At 41.4% G+C, this 16,412-nt stretch overlaps 2 protein-coding genes across 4 annotated transcripts in view; one reads left to right on the plus strand and one right to left on the minus strand.

The window, feature by feature from the left end:
- Positions 1 to 16,412, plus strand: part of cenpp (centromere protein P) — a gene marked incomplete at its 5' end in the record, with an annotated part of 126,812 nt that overhangs the window by 102,997 nt on the left and 7,403 nt on the right. The window lies entirely within an intron of this gene.
- ecm2 (extracellular matrix protein 2, female organ and adipocyte specific) overlaps positions 1 to 16,412 on the minus strand; it is a 29,942-nt gene that overhangs the window by 12,813 nt on the left and 717 nt on the right. For 2 of the 3 annotated variants that reach the window (XM_079242399.1, XM_079242398.1), the window contains exons 2-3: positions 9,193 to 9,321; positions 8,178 to 8,330 (exon numbers count right to left, since the gene is read on the minus strand). In XM_079242399.1, coding sequence (XP_079098525.1) covers positions 8,178 to 8,330; positions 9,193 to 9,319 — 280 coding nt within the window. In that variant the 5' untranslated portion in view covers positions 9,320 to 9,321. Of the gene's footprint in view, positions 1 to 1,629; positions 1,819 to 8,177; positions 8,331 to 9,192; positions 9,322 to 16,412 lie in introns of all 3 variants that reach the window. The other variant, XM_079242397.1, reaches the window with a different exon arrangement.

The following is a 16,412-nucleotide window of genomic DNA, read 5'->3' on the forward strand; positions in this document are numbered from 1 at the left end:
TTGAACAGGCTGAAGTGATGAAGTGAACGTTGAGTGGAGATGTGATATTTTTATAGAAGGAAAACTAAAGATGTTTTTGTTTCATACTTCAGAGAAAATCCTTCCAGTTTTCATCCAAAAAGGATTAAAAACTCATTTTAAAAATAAGCTTGGATGTTGACCATCAGGATTTGTTGCTCTGTAGTTACAAATAAATGATGAAGCTTGATAATTAGTGTAATTATTAATTTCTTGTGTTTTGACAATGCATCAATAATTGGACCTTATTAAAACCTTTAAGTCTCATCTGTCAGGTTCTTATGTGCAACAGATTAATGGATGTGTTGGACACATGTTAGAAATCCCGTAGAGAACTTTTCTGTTGCGTTACTAAGAAACAGCAGCTTAGTGCAGCCAAACAAGCCTTTAGTGAAAAACAATCAGGGTGGAGCTCCATTCAGTCCTAATTTCTGGGTAATTACATGTAAACTGGAAGAAGTACTAGGACATTACAGCTGTTTAATACGCAGTACTCTTTTTTTTAAAGGCTGAGTTGTAATTGTGGAATTTGTTGCTAAATGTTTGCAGGCAGTGGCATCCTGAACTCATCATAAAACAGCCTGGACCTTTTCTCTGCAGCTGTCCTCAGCTTTTTTCTTTTGTTTTGTTTCTACCTTTCAACCTTTAGTCTGATCTCTCCAGAATATTCCACTTCCTTATCTGCACAAACCCCTGGCTTCTGTTTATATGGTGACGCTCTGACGTTGGCTCAATCCCTCGAGACGCTCGCCCAGACTTCCCTCAGTAGCACTGAGAACATTCTAGTGTCTGCTGGGATCTGTTTAAAGTTTTCTCCACCATTTCTATTCCTGTCATTCTGGTTCAGATGGATCTCCCAAATTGGTCCTTTATCTTTGCTCCACGCCAATCAAACAGCAGACACTGAGGACAAATACGGAGGTTTATGTGCTGAGTTTATCTTCATACAGCGGCGCTGTTAGTCATAAAGTGATCTCCCTTCATGCATGCATGCAGTAACTCTGCAGTGCATGACTAGTTAATAAGCTGTTTACTGTCAGCTCAGCTGCTGCAGTTTGATCATTTCTCAGGTTTTACCGAGGACATGCATCCAGCCAGGAGGCAGAAAACTGAAGCAGAGTTACAGAGCTTTTAAACATGTGAAATGAAAACATTGTTACCACAGACTTTACTCTGTAATGTTTTCCTGAGCTCTCCCTCAGTCTGGTGTGTATTCTGCCTCCTGCTGTACACGTGCTCTCATGTTCCCGTTTCTATTCATCCCAGACTGAGACGTAGGTCCCGCCTTGAGCTGACAGTAAGGTGAAACTAATCCCAGCGTGGGGGATCTAAACACAGACATGTTAAAAATCTTCACAACATGTATGTTGACTGCTCCAAAATGTGTTAACCACATTTTTCCCGTCATGATGGGAGCAGGAACAATATGCCTCCGAGGGAAACCGTGACCAACTGAAGATTGAAATGGTGAATAAATTTTCCAGCTCAATCCAGAAACTTTGGATAAATTTTTCTTTTCTGACTCTGCTGCGTGTTGAATGATTGAACGCTTTAAGTCAGCGCTGATTTCTGCTGCCTCTGAATGTTTTCACATTCACATTGTGTTTCTACCTGGCTCCATGCAGACGGGGCAGCACTCCCCAGCGGGGATGAAGGGGAACAGGCAGTGCGTTATGGGACAGATGATCTCATCACACACCACCCGTCCTCGCGCACACAGACAAGTCACACAGGGCTTCGGAGACCAGACGGCCTGGTCGAACATGGTCAGCCCCTGGTACACACACTGGTCCTGCTTACCTGAAACAGCACACACACACACACACACACACACACACACACACACACATTAGAGTCAGTTGAACAGAGCAGTGTAGTGGGAGTTTGTAAAGTGAGGGTCCGGCGTACAGTTTCATGTAAAACTTATTGAACAGAATGTGTAGAGATATTAATCATAAACATGAGCTCTTACTTAATAATAGGGCTGTGATGCTTTTGTCCCGATTCCATTCTGATTTTTTGGGTGCCGATTGGATTAAAATTGCGATTCTCACAATTCTTCGATATTGCTGATTTTTGCAGATTAAAAACAACAAAAAAAAAAAGTATAAAATTTTTATTTTTTTTTTTTTTTTTTGCTCGTCATTTTTCTTACTTTCAGTTAGGAAAAAACAACATCGTAGCCAGACCATCATTCTGCTGCTATAATGCCCAAGGAGACAAGTAAAAAGATCAATAAAAATGACCAAAAAAATTTTTTTTTGCTGTTCTATGAAAAGCAAAAAAAAACCCAACATATTTATTTTATTTATTTCATACATTTTTCTTTTTTTTTTTTTTTAACCAAACAAACCAGTTAATAGAAATATAGATTCCAGATGCACGATTAAAAAGTTTAAGAAAGAGGTAAACCTATATAATCTCACCTTCACACAAATTATTAATTGACCAGATATTATTTATTAGATATTATATTATATATATTATAAAATTAAACTAAAAGGAACTGCAGGCCAACATGCTGCTGATTTTTAACAGATGCCTCATATTTTATCATTCATTTACTATCTACACATCAGAGGTGTATGGTCCAGGTGCCATAAAGTAGAAGTCTTGCCATGTTTTTGGATCTACCGATGCATTTAGAGCAGGTGTCTTCACCAACAGGCTCATCTACCTGCAGTGGAGCTGGTTTGGTGACTGGTTGGAACAGCTGCCATACAGGACTTTTACGTTATGGCGCCTGGATTATACACCCCTGCTACACATCATCACAGAGTAAAAGAAATAAACCTCTGAAAGCCTAAATTTATTTACAATCAAATAAAAGCTGAATAAACGCAGTTAAAAAAACAACAAAAAAAAGAAAAAAAGATTGGAATAAAACTGGATAGAATTAAATATCAAAAACTAAATAACAATCTATAATAAAAAATAATACATAGATATATAAATAAAAGTAAAATGATTAAATAAATCAATAAAATCCTAACAAAGATGGTAAGGGGTGTGTTAAATTTACGACACAAAGCATCAGGCTGTGACAGCTTTTATGATAAGTTCCTATCGCAGCAGGTCTGGTCTTGTTTTTAAACACAAAAACCAAAGAACACAATGATTTTGGTTCTTTGGTTTCTTTTATCCAGATTGTGACTCCACACAGCAACATGTCTCCACACTTTTACTGTGAATCTCCTGTTTGGTAACATGTCACATGCTTTTCATCTATAATGCCTTTGTCTTTATCAGATAGTTTTGGATGTTGATTAGCACACATCTCCCGTGAGCTTCATACATTATCTGCATGATAATCAACTGTGTCATTAAATTTTCATAACTAATTTCACAACAAATGATGGACATGATGAATGAAAACTGAATTAGTGTTTGTTTTACACGTGGTTCCCCATATTTCTACACAGTAGTTCAGAAATAATCTGAGAAACAACTTTTTTTAAAAAAGTATTTGGTTAAAAACCACAAAGCCAGACTTCTCATCGCTCTGCGGTGTCTCCAGGATCAGTCACACTCGACTGTAATTCAATGCACGGATTAGCAGCTTCTGAAAAACTCAGATAATCAACCATGACACGTTCAAAGTCACTTAAATTTCCTTTCTTCCTCATTCTGTTGCTCAGCTTGAACCTCATTGAGTCATGTTGACCATGTCTACATGACAAAATGCCCTGAGCTGCTGATGGCGTCGTCGTTTTCAGTCCCGCCAGAAAACTCTTGAATGCCCTCCCAGGTCGTCCAACTGAGAAAGTAGTTCATCACAAACCTTTACCATCCATCGTTGTGGTACTCCACAGGACCATTGTGCCGTGCTGCAGTAATTATTGTGTGTTTAGTCGACTGCAGCCTGTTGTTTTCCAGACAAAGCAGTGATTTGTAGAGTTGTGACCCTCCCTCTGATTTAACTTCACCTTTAACATCAGGTCTGGGACAAGATGGGGCTGCGACTGGCAGTGAGTCAGTAGGAAAGACTGTAAAACACTGTTATACAGAAGGAAGAGGCTCTTTGTGTCTGGTGAGTGTGTCCTGTCTGTCATCTGTCCTTTCTAATGGTATGCTCTTTGTAACGTCTATAGGAGCACAGGTAGTTAGAGAGGCTCAGGTAGTTTCCCTTAAATACCGTTTCTGAATCGCTTCTGTCCTTTTTGCTGCGAGCGGCAAGGTGTCACCCTGTCATCTCTGCTCCAGCTCTCCTACTTTAGAGCTTTTCTTTTCTTTTTAAAATATCACCTGTGTCACAGAGCATCTTTATTAATGGTTAACTGCAGGCTCTTGTATAAATAACACTGTAGCCACCGACAGTTCTGCAGGACCATGGTTCTGTGCTGCTCCGGTCTGGTTTTCTAGTCAGTGAATTGGTATGAAAAGTGATGACGGCTATTCGTTTACCGGTCTCCAGCTGTTTGGTAGTAAACTGTGTTGTTTTTGCATGTTTCTCTGTTTGACAGGTGTGATCAAAAGTGCAGATCATAGACGGGTAATGACACCACCACGTAAAAGTAGATTTTCTGCCCATCGCCGAGTCGCTGCTGAAAAATGTAACTGCATGTTGATGTGAGACGTTAACAAGGAATATGCCTTTTAATGCGTGAAAACGCAATTTTTGGATTATAATCCCGTTTTAATGATGAGAGTAGTTGAGGATTTGCTGGAGAAATTAGCTGGCAGGTTTCAGAGCCTTCCAAGTATTCAGATTAACGCCATGCGCGTTTGATGACGAATGACGTTATGAAGAAATATGTCATTTGACGCGTGAAAACCATAGATTGTATATGAAAGATGGACAGAGCCTCCGGCAGTTAAAATTGAAGCCTATGCGGAAGTGCATAAAACTGCAGTTCCCCCTTCATCCATTAGGGGTTGCAAAACAGATCAAATCCCCATACACTCCCATGTTAAAAAGACCAACAGCAGAAATAAACATGTTTACAGCCTGGTTCAAAAATCCATTTTCGGTGTAATAGGTCAGGTTTACCTTCATGACAACTGTGGGGGAAGTGAATTTTTTCTAACTCGCCCATTTAAAAGTTATTATATCTCAAAATTCGGCATATTTAGGGGCGTGTCTGATTGACATGTTTGATTGACAGGTACCCTATCTCCCGCTTCAAGTTAGAAGAACGTAGAACAACCGCGGTTTTTAGCCAGTTAACAATGTGACTTAGCTTTAGCCTGCTTACCCCCGTTAGCTGGTTATCTCCGGGTTAGCTCGGTTAGCTTTTAGCTACAGAAAGTTCGGAGTTCGCTCGATGTCAATCATCCACAATGACGCTCACAGCCTCCCTCTCAGCTCCCCCTCTTTGCCCATATTTGTATTTTCCAGGCGAGACGACACGCATGCCTCTGCCAAGATGGCGATGGTAGGAACCGCCCACCGAGCTTCAGTTCAGCTCTTCAGAAACCTATGGGTGACATCACAGAGGCTCCGTCCATCTCTTTATATACAGTCTCTGTTGAAAACACAATTTTTGGATTATAATCCCGTTTTAATGACTATAGTAGTTGAAAATTTGCTGGAGGAATTAGCTGGCAGGTTTCAGAGCCTTCAAAGTATTCAGATTAACACCATGCAGGTTTGACCTGCTGCCCTCTTTTCACAGTTCCAGGTCCATTAAACAGGCGTTCACATCTCACACATACAGTTTATCTCCCAGCACCAACTTTCACTGCTCCAGTCAGATCCTGCCTATAATTATACTGTAGTATTACATCTGTACAATATTTCACCTGAAGTGGGAGTATTACATGTGTAATATTTGTCAGTGATGCCTATCTCTACCTGTTTTCATCTCTTTCACTGCTCACTGTTATTCCTCCTCTGATAGTTTAACTTTACATATACTGATGTGTGATGGATGGATGGATGCAGTTGAATCTCCTACAGTGAAATATTTTTGATAAGTATGTACGTTAGCATTAGAATCTTGCTGTTTTATTTATTCATTTAACATTTAGACTGTCGACCGGCTGAACTTATTGACTATGTCTTTCATCAGTGGTTCCCATTATAAAATCCAGATCACAGGGCTCTGTGAGGCTTTGCTTGTAGAGAATCTGTGTGATTGCTGAAGAGAGCCTGACTATACAAACTCTGTAAACCAGGTCCCAGAGTGAATAAATAAGCTTAATCAAAATCTGTTATGCAATAATATATTAAAACATATATCCTGAGTCAAAAGTAAAGACGTATTTAGTCGGCCACATCTTGTGCGTTCATGCTTTCTGGTAGTTGCATGATTGGTGTGTTAAGGGCAGATATGTTGGGAATCACTGTTTGATGTTCATCTTTAGATGAGATCATTTGATTTAAATGCAATTGCCAAAACACATCCAGCAGGCTAAAACTGTCCGGGTCAATTCCCCGTCTGATTGGAAGTCGCTGTATTTTGAGGCCAGGAAGCCCGAGCAGTTTCTCCCACTGATCTGCTTCCAGTTTCAGCCGGTCCAGCTCCAAATCATACAACTCCAGTCACCGGCATCCCTCGTCTCCGTGGGATTAAGAATGATGACTGTAGACAGTTATGGTGTTCGTTGCCATGGTAATTGTTTACACTTTTGGAGATCTCTTTCTGCTAGGTGTTAATTCTAATCAGCAGACAGTGGTCCTCCAGCATGGGGAACCTTATCTAAGACTGGCTCAGAGAAACCTCAGGCTTGTTTTTAGCATCGCAGCAACAGTGGAAACGGAGCAAACAGAAATCTGTTCAGCAGATCGTTGCCATCACCACCAGCTTCCTTCAAATTACATAACACTGACTTTAGTCTGCTGGACTGGAGCTTTTCCTCACAGCTTTGGGGTTCCTCTGTTGGGCCTTTGTCCTCTTCACTGTGTGGGACGTTTCAGGGCTCCTCTGTTCCCACAGATGTTTTCCCCTCTCTGTATTTGGAATGTGATGATTTGTCATTAAGTAACTGAGCAGTAATAACAGGAAGCTTCGTTATGAGCTGAGCCGTTCTCTGGCTGCACTCTGTCTCATTAAAACGTCATGTTTTTTTATTCACTTTCAGTTTTACTGCGTTGGGTTTTTTATGAGCAGAAAATCTGCATGCAGTGAAACACTGTTTTCACATTGTATTTTGCAAAAATGCAAATTCTTTCTGTGTTGAATTACACAAAGAAAGATGGGGACAGATGGTTTTTTTTTATGTGGCAACAGACGCGTATTAATGCCATTCAGACCTGCGGTGAAATGTGTGTTTCTGTCTTTTTCAAGCCTGATGTTTTGTTTTTTAGAACACACTTCATTTTAAGAAAGTGGCCCAAGAGGAAATGGCAGTTTTTCATTCGTCTTTACCTGCTTCTGAAGCTGCAAGATGAAAGTTATTCTAGTTGAAGAATGTTTCTCTTTTTTATATTTTATTTTAAAGTTTAAAATCTGGTGCTCAGTCAGGAAGCTGATGCACCAAACTGAGAATACATTCAGCTTTAATACATCTGTTTGTGTTATAGTTTTGGAGTAAAACACAGCAGCTGTTTGCTCAAGAAGACTGTTTTATTGAGAGTAAAGGCATTTTGCGTGGTCAGTGAAGGAAAATATAAATCCTCTATAAATGTCGGCTGTGTACCGTTTACATTTTCATCTTTGTCGACTTTTATTTCTGGACTGTATCAGAGAAACAGGCCTTAATATTGCTGCATTTTATGATGACTTGTGATGTATGCAGGCTCTAATCTCAGGTGTTTCAACAAGTTCTGCAGCCACCTCTGCAGGTGTGCACACCGTCATCCGCTTTAACTACAAAGCAGCTTCTTTAACACAGCTGTGCTTGTAATCTATAAAAGTCCAAACGTCTGTAGTATTGATTCTTCACGTCCACGGTGTGATAATTATACATGTTGGATATATCGTGCTTCCCCTCTGTACAACATGGTTGTGGGGAGAGACAACACTAAAATGACATTGCCATGAACACAAGATACACACTGCTATGTGAGTGTGTTTTCCATGCAGGCTCATTGCTTCCCTTATTGTATAAGATGCATTCTCCCACCAGCATCTGTGCTGGAGAGTCTTCATGTGCAGGTGTAGGTTGTACTCCGCGGTTTGCACCATGTTTACCCAGATGCTGCTGACATGAGGAAACCCCGCTGGTTCTTTGGTTTGGTGTGTTTGTGATCCATGCAAGTTTCTGGTCTCACTCACCTGGGATGACATTGTAGCTGGATGGCTGTTCTCGAAGGGTCCGATCGGACCCGACATTTCTTTGGTTTTCTGTAAGATCCACTGGGATGTTTGGACCTGGAACCAGTCTGATCTTCAGAGGTCTAGAGCGTCCTCTTCTGCTCTGTCCATGACCTGCGGCACACGAGCATTTTAACCCAACAACTTGGACAAAAACGGGGATCACCTGACTTAAAGGCTGTTCGCTTAACACCTGAACATTTTGGCTTTGCACAACAGAGATTATTAGAAAAAAGATTACACTGCCTATCCAAAAACGGAGTCCCAATCAGGATGTAAGTAAGCACACAGGTGGGAAGCTCCTGTTGGATAATGCTGGAATTAATGTTAATGTTTCAGCTGCAACAAGTCATTTAATCACAACTGCTGCAAGAGTAGATTCTCATTTCATAAACAACCATGTAGGAAGACGCACGCTGTAGAACGATGTTAATCTATTTCAGAAGGGGTGAGATGATTTGCATCCAGCAAAGAAAACGCCAGAGGGAAAAAAACTGGATTAGGAACTTGTGTACCTGGTCCAAATATGCAAATGAGTCTGCAGGTAATGAAGCGCTTGCAGATTTTAATGAGCTACTTTTACCTGCTGATTGACAGGAGACAGCGAAACAATGCAACGGCTTCCATTTCAACACGATCATTCGTCTCAGAGTGGAAAAAGACTTTTCTGATTTAACTGTAAGAAATGAACTCAAGGAAACCAAAATAAGCCAAACATAAAGCATCGCTAACGGCTAAGCAGGACAAAAGCATCTTCCAGTGAAGCTGAAGAGAAGCAGCCATGAACTGAGGATGACAGTGATGAATCATCAGTCTGAAAAGTGGCATCAGCCTTCTAAATTAAAAGTAATAAAGTGAACAGCTCCAACTTCACCTGCTGCTTAACACAACGTCTCCTTTTTACATTTCATTTCTACAGCTGTTAAATGAACATTACAGCTTCTAAATCAGATTTTAATCACACACAGAGCCTTACCCTGTCCATCCCGCTTCCTCTTTTCTCTCCGACCATCCTGGCTGCGAGGTCTCCCCCTGGCCTGGGCGTCAGGGATGGTCAGGACTACCAGTAGCCACAGACTGGCCACCACCAGCCACCACCTCATCCCTGCAGAGCAGCACAGATTCAGGCTCACGCTGCCCTTAAACACCTTCTTTCATCTTTTTACATACATCAGTCAGCAGAAGCAGCCAGAGCTCTAAAATGCTTAACTGTAGACAAGATCCACACATTTACATAGTTAGTCAGCTTGTTAATGGGATGTTATTCAAGACCATGCTAACTCCGTGGATTTGGTCTGCTTGGTCGACAGAGGAAGAACCTGTTCTCACATTATAATGATTAAAAAACAGAAAAGTCTGAAAATAGTCAGAAAAAGAACAATATGATTACTCTTTCTGTTTAAAGTCTTTCTTTGAATAAATAAACCTTGAATTCCCGAATAAAACGGCAGGTTTAGCATCAGGAAGCAAACAGACAGAGATCCACGTTGCAGAAAGACGGAAGTTTTTACCTGCAGCAGCTTGTTGGAGAAAGAGCAGCTGGAGCTGCTGCTGGCCCTCATATAGCTCTCTGCTAGGGTCTTCGTGTGTGTGTGTGTGTGTGTGTGTGTGTGTGTGTGTGTGTGTGTGTGTGTGTGTGTGTGTGTGTGTGTGTGTGTGTAATGACTGGTCTACACACAGCAGTCCTGTCATTATTAAAGCTGAGAGATCTGAGCCTAACAGACACCTTCACTTACCTGATAGTTTGTTTTCTGTCTGATTCTCTGAGAGCAGCAGATACAATCAGTTCTTTTATCTGAAGCTGGAATAAATCCCGTTGGACTGATGGGAAGTCGTTGTTTCTGAATCACACAAGCCTCTAATTTGCGGTGCTTTACCACTGACTCATGTCTTTCTTTATCCAGAATTTTTTATTGTGTTTATCTGTGCTGCACAAGCTACAGGTAAATGCCGCCATCGCACCGGAAATGTGTGATATCAGGACATTACATTTTCTACTGGTTTTATCGTGAATGATATGATGTGACACACCCCTTCACCACGTTAACACTCGGCCGCTGCCTCGTGACACTTTTCATGCTTGCTGTGGTTAAAATCTCAGTCAAATAAAGGTCTTCTTTCTTCACAACGTTTGGGGAGTCATTAAGATGCATCACTGGGTGGGTGTTTGGGATTTCTCATCCTAAGATCCTGCTGATAGTGTCATTTATGTTTTCCCAGTACGGTTTTATCTCTGAACGGTTTCAGAAGATATGCAAGCGATCCGCCTCGAGTCTCCCACACAGTCTCCATCAGCAAGTTTATTCTTGGTGAGACGAGAGGTTGTGCTCTGTGTTCCACAGATGTGGTACCGGCCGTTGCGTTGTTTTAATATTCCTCTACGTTTCTCATTTTTTCTTTCTTTAAAGTGTAGATTCCCTCCTGCTTTCCACCAAAGTGTAGATCTGGTATGTTTTCTTTATAAAATCCCTTCCTGATCACTCCAGTCCTGCATGTCATCTTCTGTGGTTCCAGACCTTAAACTAAAGAGGAGAAACACAATTCCAGTGAAACGGAAACGTGTTTCTTTTTTAAATTATTTTAATTTAATAATGAAATACTGTGATCTGTTTCTTTATCATATATTTACATGTATGAAGACAAACCTTTACAGATGTGTTGTCTAGTTTGTATTATTAGGTTGATCTATATCTATCTATCTATCTGTCTGTCTGTCTGAATATATATATATATATATATATATATATATATATATATATATATATATATATATATATACACTACTCACAAAAAGTTAGGGATATTTGGCTTTCAGGTGAAATTTATGGAAAATGCAATATGTTCATGCTACAGTGATATAATATCATAAAAGTAAGACATTTAAGTAGAAGGATGCACTACTGATTCCCTCATCTCAAAAAATTCATTCAACACAAAAGGTAACAACAATGGTAGTTACACCACAACAAAAAATTTGAACGTCTCAATATCTGGTCATGTGCCCTTGAGCATCAATTACAGCTTGACAACGACGTCTCATGCTGTTCACAAGGCAACTTATTGCCTGCTGAGGCATGGCATCCCACTCTTCTTGAAGGGCAGCCCTCAGGTCATTGAGGTTCTGGGGTGCAGGGTTTCGAGCCTCTACATGACGGCTCAGCTGATCCCACAGGTTTTCAATGGGATTCAGGTCTGGAGAGAGTGCAGGCCATTCCATTTGAGGTACACCAGTCTCCAACAGCCGTTCCCTGATGATGCGGCCTCGATGAGCAGGAGCATTGTCGTCCATGAAGATGAAATTAGGCCTGTGCTGTTCATGTAGGGGCACAATCACTGGATTAATGATGTTATTCAGGTAGTATGGGCTTGTCACTGTACCATTCACAAAGTGTAGGGCAGTTCTGTACCAAGTGGACACCCCTGCCCACACTGTAACACCGCCACCACCAAAAGCTCGCCTGGTGACAACAGAGGCTGATGCATAGCGTTCTCCCTGACGTCTCCAACATCGTTGCCGGCCATCATTTCTGCTCAGTGTGAATCAACTTTCATCAGAGAACAGCACTGAGGCCCACTGGTTCCTCGTTCAGCGTAAATGCTCCCTGGCCCATGCAAGACGATGATGCCTGTGCCTGGTGGTGTGGTCAGGTACCCGTGCAGGTCGTCTAGCATGCAGACCACGCTGATGGAAACGGTTTCGAATGGTCTGACGTGACACTTGGGTGCCTCTCACCTCTCTTAAACATGCCTGGAGTTAAGTGGCATTCATCATCCGGTTTCTCAGGGCAGTGTTCACAATGTAGCGGTCATCAGCACGGGATGTGGCCAAAGGACGTCCACTTCTAGGCCTTTCTGTGACTCTTCCAGTCTCTCCATATCTCTGTTGCAACCTGCTGATGACACTCTGTGACACTCCAAGCTCAGTGGCCACTTCTGTCTGAGAACGTCCTGTTTGAAGCATCGCAATGGCAAGGGACTGTTGTTCCATTGTTAGGTGTCGTCTTGGTCTCATGATGTCAAAATGTGAACAGCATGATGAGGACAACTGTTTAAACACCAGCTCTAATTGAACCAGGACATTTATTGGTCAATTCAAGGATCACACACCTGCCGTGATTTTTGCCGTTAAGCTCCTTGTTAGAGAACAGCAACTTGTGCAAAATTTATTGAAACTTTTAACAGTTGGACATGTGCATTTAAAAGCTTAGAGAAGATCACATTAAGTTCACCTGTACAGGTTTGAATGCATTTTAGGCTTGTTGTGAAATTTCACCCAAAAGCTGAATATCCCTAACTTTTTGTGAATAGTGTGTATATATATATATATATATATACACATATGTTAGGGGTGGGAAAATCGAATCGAAAATCTGGATTTTTTTTTTGCTTCACAATTTTAAAATTGATTTTTTGTTAAAAAAAATCTTTTTTTCCCAAACAAATACAAATAATCTAGTATAAAAATGTTGTCATTTTTATTGTTTTTATTGATCTTTTTACTTGTCTTCTGGGGCATTAAAGCAGCAGAACGATGCTCAGCAAAGGAAAGTGAGGTAATGCCGCTGGCTGCATCGTGCACACTGGACTTGAAACTGAATGGATGGTGGGTTTATTTACACATCTTTCTGATTAATCTGACCATTAAAAGGGTTTTATTCAGAATAATCACAGTGCTTTAATGTTTTCTAGAGTTTATGAAGCTGATGTCCAGGAAAAACTGAAAACAAGCAACAGATTCATTTATGTGTTGAATGTGAAAATCAAGCCCTTCCTTGTTGTCAGTATACCTTACTCTGTAGACATACTCTCACTGCCCACTTCCTCAGCTTTAGCTTGCAGTTACCAGGTTAGACCACTTTTATCCTCAGAACGACCTTCATTCTCCATAGCATGGATTCAGCGGGGTTTAAGACGCGTTGCTCGGGGTTTGGGTTCCATATTGACATGATAACATGACAGAGTTGCTGCAGATCTGTCAGCTGCACATCCATGACGGCAGTCTCCCACTGCAACACATCACAAAGCTGCTTTAATGGCTCGGGATGTGACATGATTGGCTTATCTTTTAACTGGTTGATGTTGGGTGTTTCCTTTGCAAGATTCTGGTCAGTACAGCCGAGAACTCGGAACAGAACTCAAAAAGACGAATTTTGAAGAATTTTTTAGAAAATTGTCAAGTTGGTGAGGAGGGAGGCAGGGATACTTTATTAAGAAAATAACTTAAGATGGCAAAGTACACAGGGAGGCTAACAGACGTAAACACAATGGACCTGCAAACAGAACTGAAACCGAGGGCTATGAACACAGACAAAAACCAAACAAGACGCAGGTGTAATGAATCCGCTACTGGAGTCCAGGTGAAAACTATGAACCGGAACAAAGGCTACGCAGGAAACAAGACGGGGGAACTAAGAAGAGAAAAACTACAAAATAAAACAGGAAACTAGATTTAAAGACACAACACAAAACTTAAACCTGGCAGAAATCTCAGAAATTAATTGAGGAACAAGTGATTTACTCTTTGGGCTGATCCAGATCCCGGCCTGGATCCAGGAATCTTTTAAAAGGCTTCTTGGTGGGAAAATGGGGATAATTATGACATTTGAGCTTCTAACTCAGAAATAATGCCCACAATCACTGGCCAGGAAGGAAATCCCAGTGGCTTGCGAGTGCTTCTGGTTTTCATTGAAAGTGTTTACATCTGGATTTTATCCAGAAATGATTGAAGGATCATACAAATCCAAACTTTTATTTATGTGAGGAAAAGGAGAGTTTTTAAATGACCTGGGAATGTTTTTCTGCTTCCTTAATGGATAGATCTGTATCGCCATGCAGCCATGTTGGCAGACCATGCACTTATAACACAGTTATTAATAACCACTCTAAGATTTAAGTTTTTTTTAGTCAATATTAGAAAACCTACAGCTCCACCAAACGTAGTGACTGTGGTGCACATGTAAACCTAATATTTTACTTTATCATCACACAAAACCTGCAGCGCAGATGAAGTTTGCTGGAACATGTTCATACATCAAACCCCCCTCCCTCCTTACTCTCCATTAACCCTGAAACAAAACGTGAGCCTGGAGCTCGTCAGACTGAAGGTCGTTCCAGCTCAGAGACCCTCCGCCCCCACCTCCATGCCAACCAATAGGAAGCCAGGAATCAATGGGAGACAAAGAGAAAAGGATCCATGTGAAAGAGGAGAGAAAACAAGAGGGAGGGGAAGGAGGTGGAAAACATTTAGCCGCTTAGCTTCTGGATGAGCAGGCTCAGATGGAGAAAATTCCAGAGGATAAAAATAGCCTGGCGGCTGAGTGTTTGGACTCTAATGAAGAGTCAGACTTTTACAGCTCAGCTTTGTTCTCTGTTTCACTTTCTGACTCTTTTTCCAGAGAAGTTCTCAAGGGCCCAAAATGCTTTTTATTTAGATTCATTTATTCTGGAAAAGATATATTTTTCCTGCCTCCAGTCCAAAATGATCAAACCAATAAATCTTCACAGCTTGGGCTGTACGTATAAACTTGGTATGAAAAGAAAGCTGAGCGAAGTTTCAGAATATAACGCATGTGCTGCTGTGTCAGAGTAAATTCATCTGGAACACTGTAGAAAATGTAGATGCCATCCTCAGAGAAAACCTCATCGCACACAGTGAAAACCAGAGGAAAGCAGCACAAATAAGGAGTCAATGAAGACATCTCTGATGAGGAACTGTGCAAAAGGAAGCTACAATAACGTGAAACTGAGCAGTTTTCCAGATGTTTTAACAGATGTGTTATGCTGCCGGTAAATATCTAAGGAGGCCGTTAGTCTATGTGGACGGACACATCTATGGATAGTCGGGAGAGTCGATGGATTCAGGGAAGAAACAGCAACAGGATCCAGACGGCAGTGAAAGCAAAGCTAGGGGAAGTGAACACTTTACTGTAAAACCTCCATCTCCATGGAAACTACCAGAACCTTCATGTCTAACAAAGACAGAGATGCTTTATGATGTTGGCTGCAGGAGTGTTTTCATCCCACAGTGATGAGACACACATTTGGAATCAGCACAGTTTCTACATGACACCTTGTCTGAGTGGTTTTACTGGAATGGAAGAAATGAGCAGAAGCTGAAGTGGAAAGTCAGCTTCTGATGTTTTTGTCCCATTCCCGTAGCGCCGGCTGTTTGAGTCCAGTTCGGATGGATGGCAGTGCCTGGTCAAGTCTTTTAGCAGAGTTTCTATTTGCCGTTGCTACATGTTGGGACTGCTGCTTCCTTGTGTGTCCAGAGATCTGTGTTCCCAATTCAGGTGACTAGGACTCCCTGGCCTGGATGTTTTATAGGTAACCCTGCTTTAATGCACCAGAATGAAATAAAAGGGATTGTTAAGCGGCTGCAAGGAACTAAAACATGCAGGGCAGGGAAACACTGCATGGATCTCATGCTGTTCCCTGCAGTTCTCATCAAAAGGAGCTTAGCTATGTATGACTTTTGGTTTGAACTTGGATGCTTAATCCTGGTCCCTGATCACCGGTGCTGCAGGTTTTAGAGATTTCCTTTATGCAACACACTTTACTCAGATCAATGAGGTCATTCTCAGTGTGTGTCATCATCTGGTGTGTTGCAGCAGGGAAACTTCTAAATCCTGCAGGACCCCGGCCCTCATGGACACAGACTGAACTTCCAGGTTTTCACATTTTCTTCACAACAAACAAATAATTCAAGTTTGATTCGGTGTTCATCCGACATCCTCCGTCCTCTTACGGGCTGTTCAAAGCAAATCGCTTCCTCAAAGTTTGCAGCTACTGATGAGTTTCATCAGATCACTTCTGTCCTTTTCATCCAATATTTACAAAACTTTCAGAAAATGGTCAATTAATTCAGTTAATTATTGAAATCGAGGTTAAACGGCTCAAAACATTTCCTCACGTTTCCCAAAGGTTTGACGTTTTAATTAGACAAACGACTCGCATCAGCTTCTGAAATGACCAAAACACATGTTGTAAAAGCACAAACAACCCGCTCCGCCCACGTGCACACTCAGCAGGACTGTTTCTAATGTTGCAATCCTCAGCCAGCCCAGAACCTGGAAAACACGGATAATCAGCTGACTTTGCACCAGTCTGCTCAGAGAAGAAGCAATACGGAAGTCCTGCGAGGAAAAGGTGGATTTTCCGTTCCAGGTTGGCTGTGATTCGCTGTTCAGGTGGAGT

The sequence above is a fragment of the Telmatherina bonti genome, assembly GCF_933228915.1.
Source record: "Telmatherina bonti genome assembly, chromosome: 6".
NCBI classification, from domain to species: Eukaryota; Metazoa; Chordata; class Actinopteri; order Atheriniformes; family Telmatherinidae; genus Telmatherina; species Telmatherina bonti.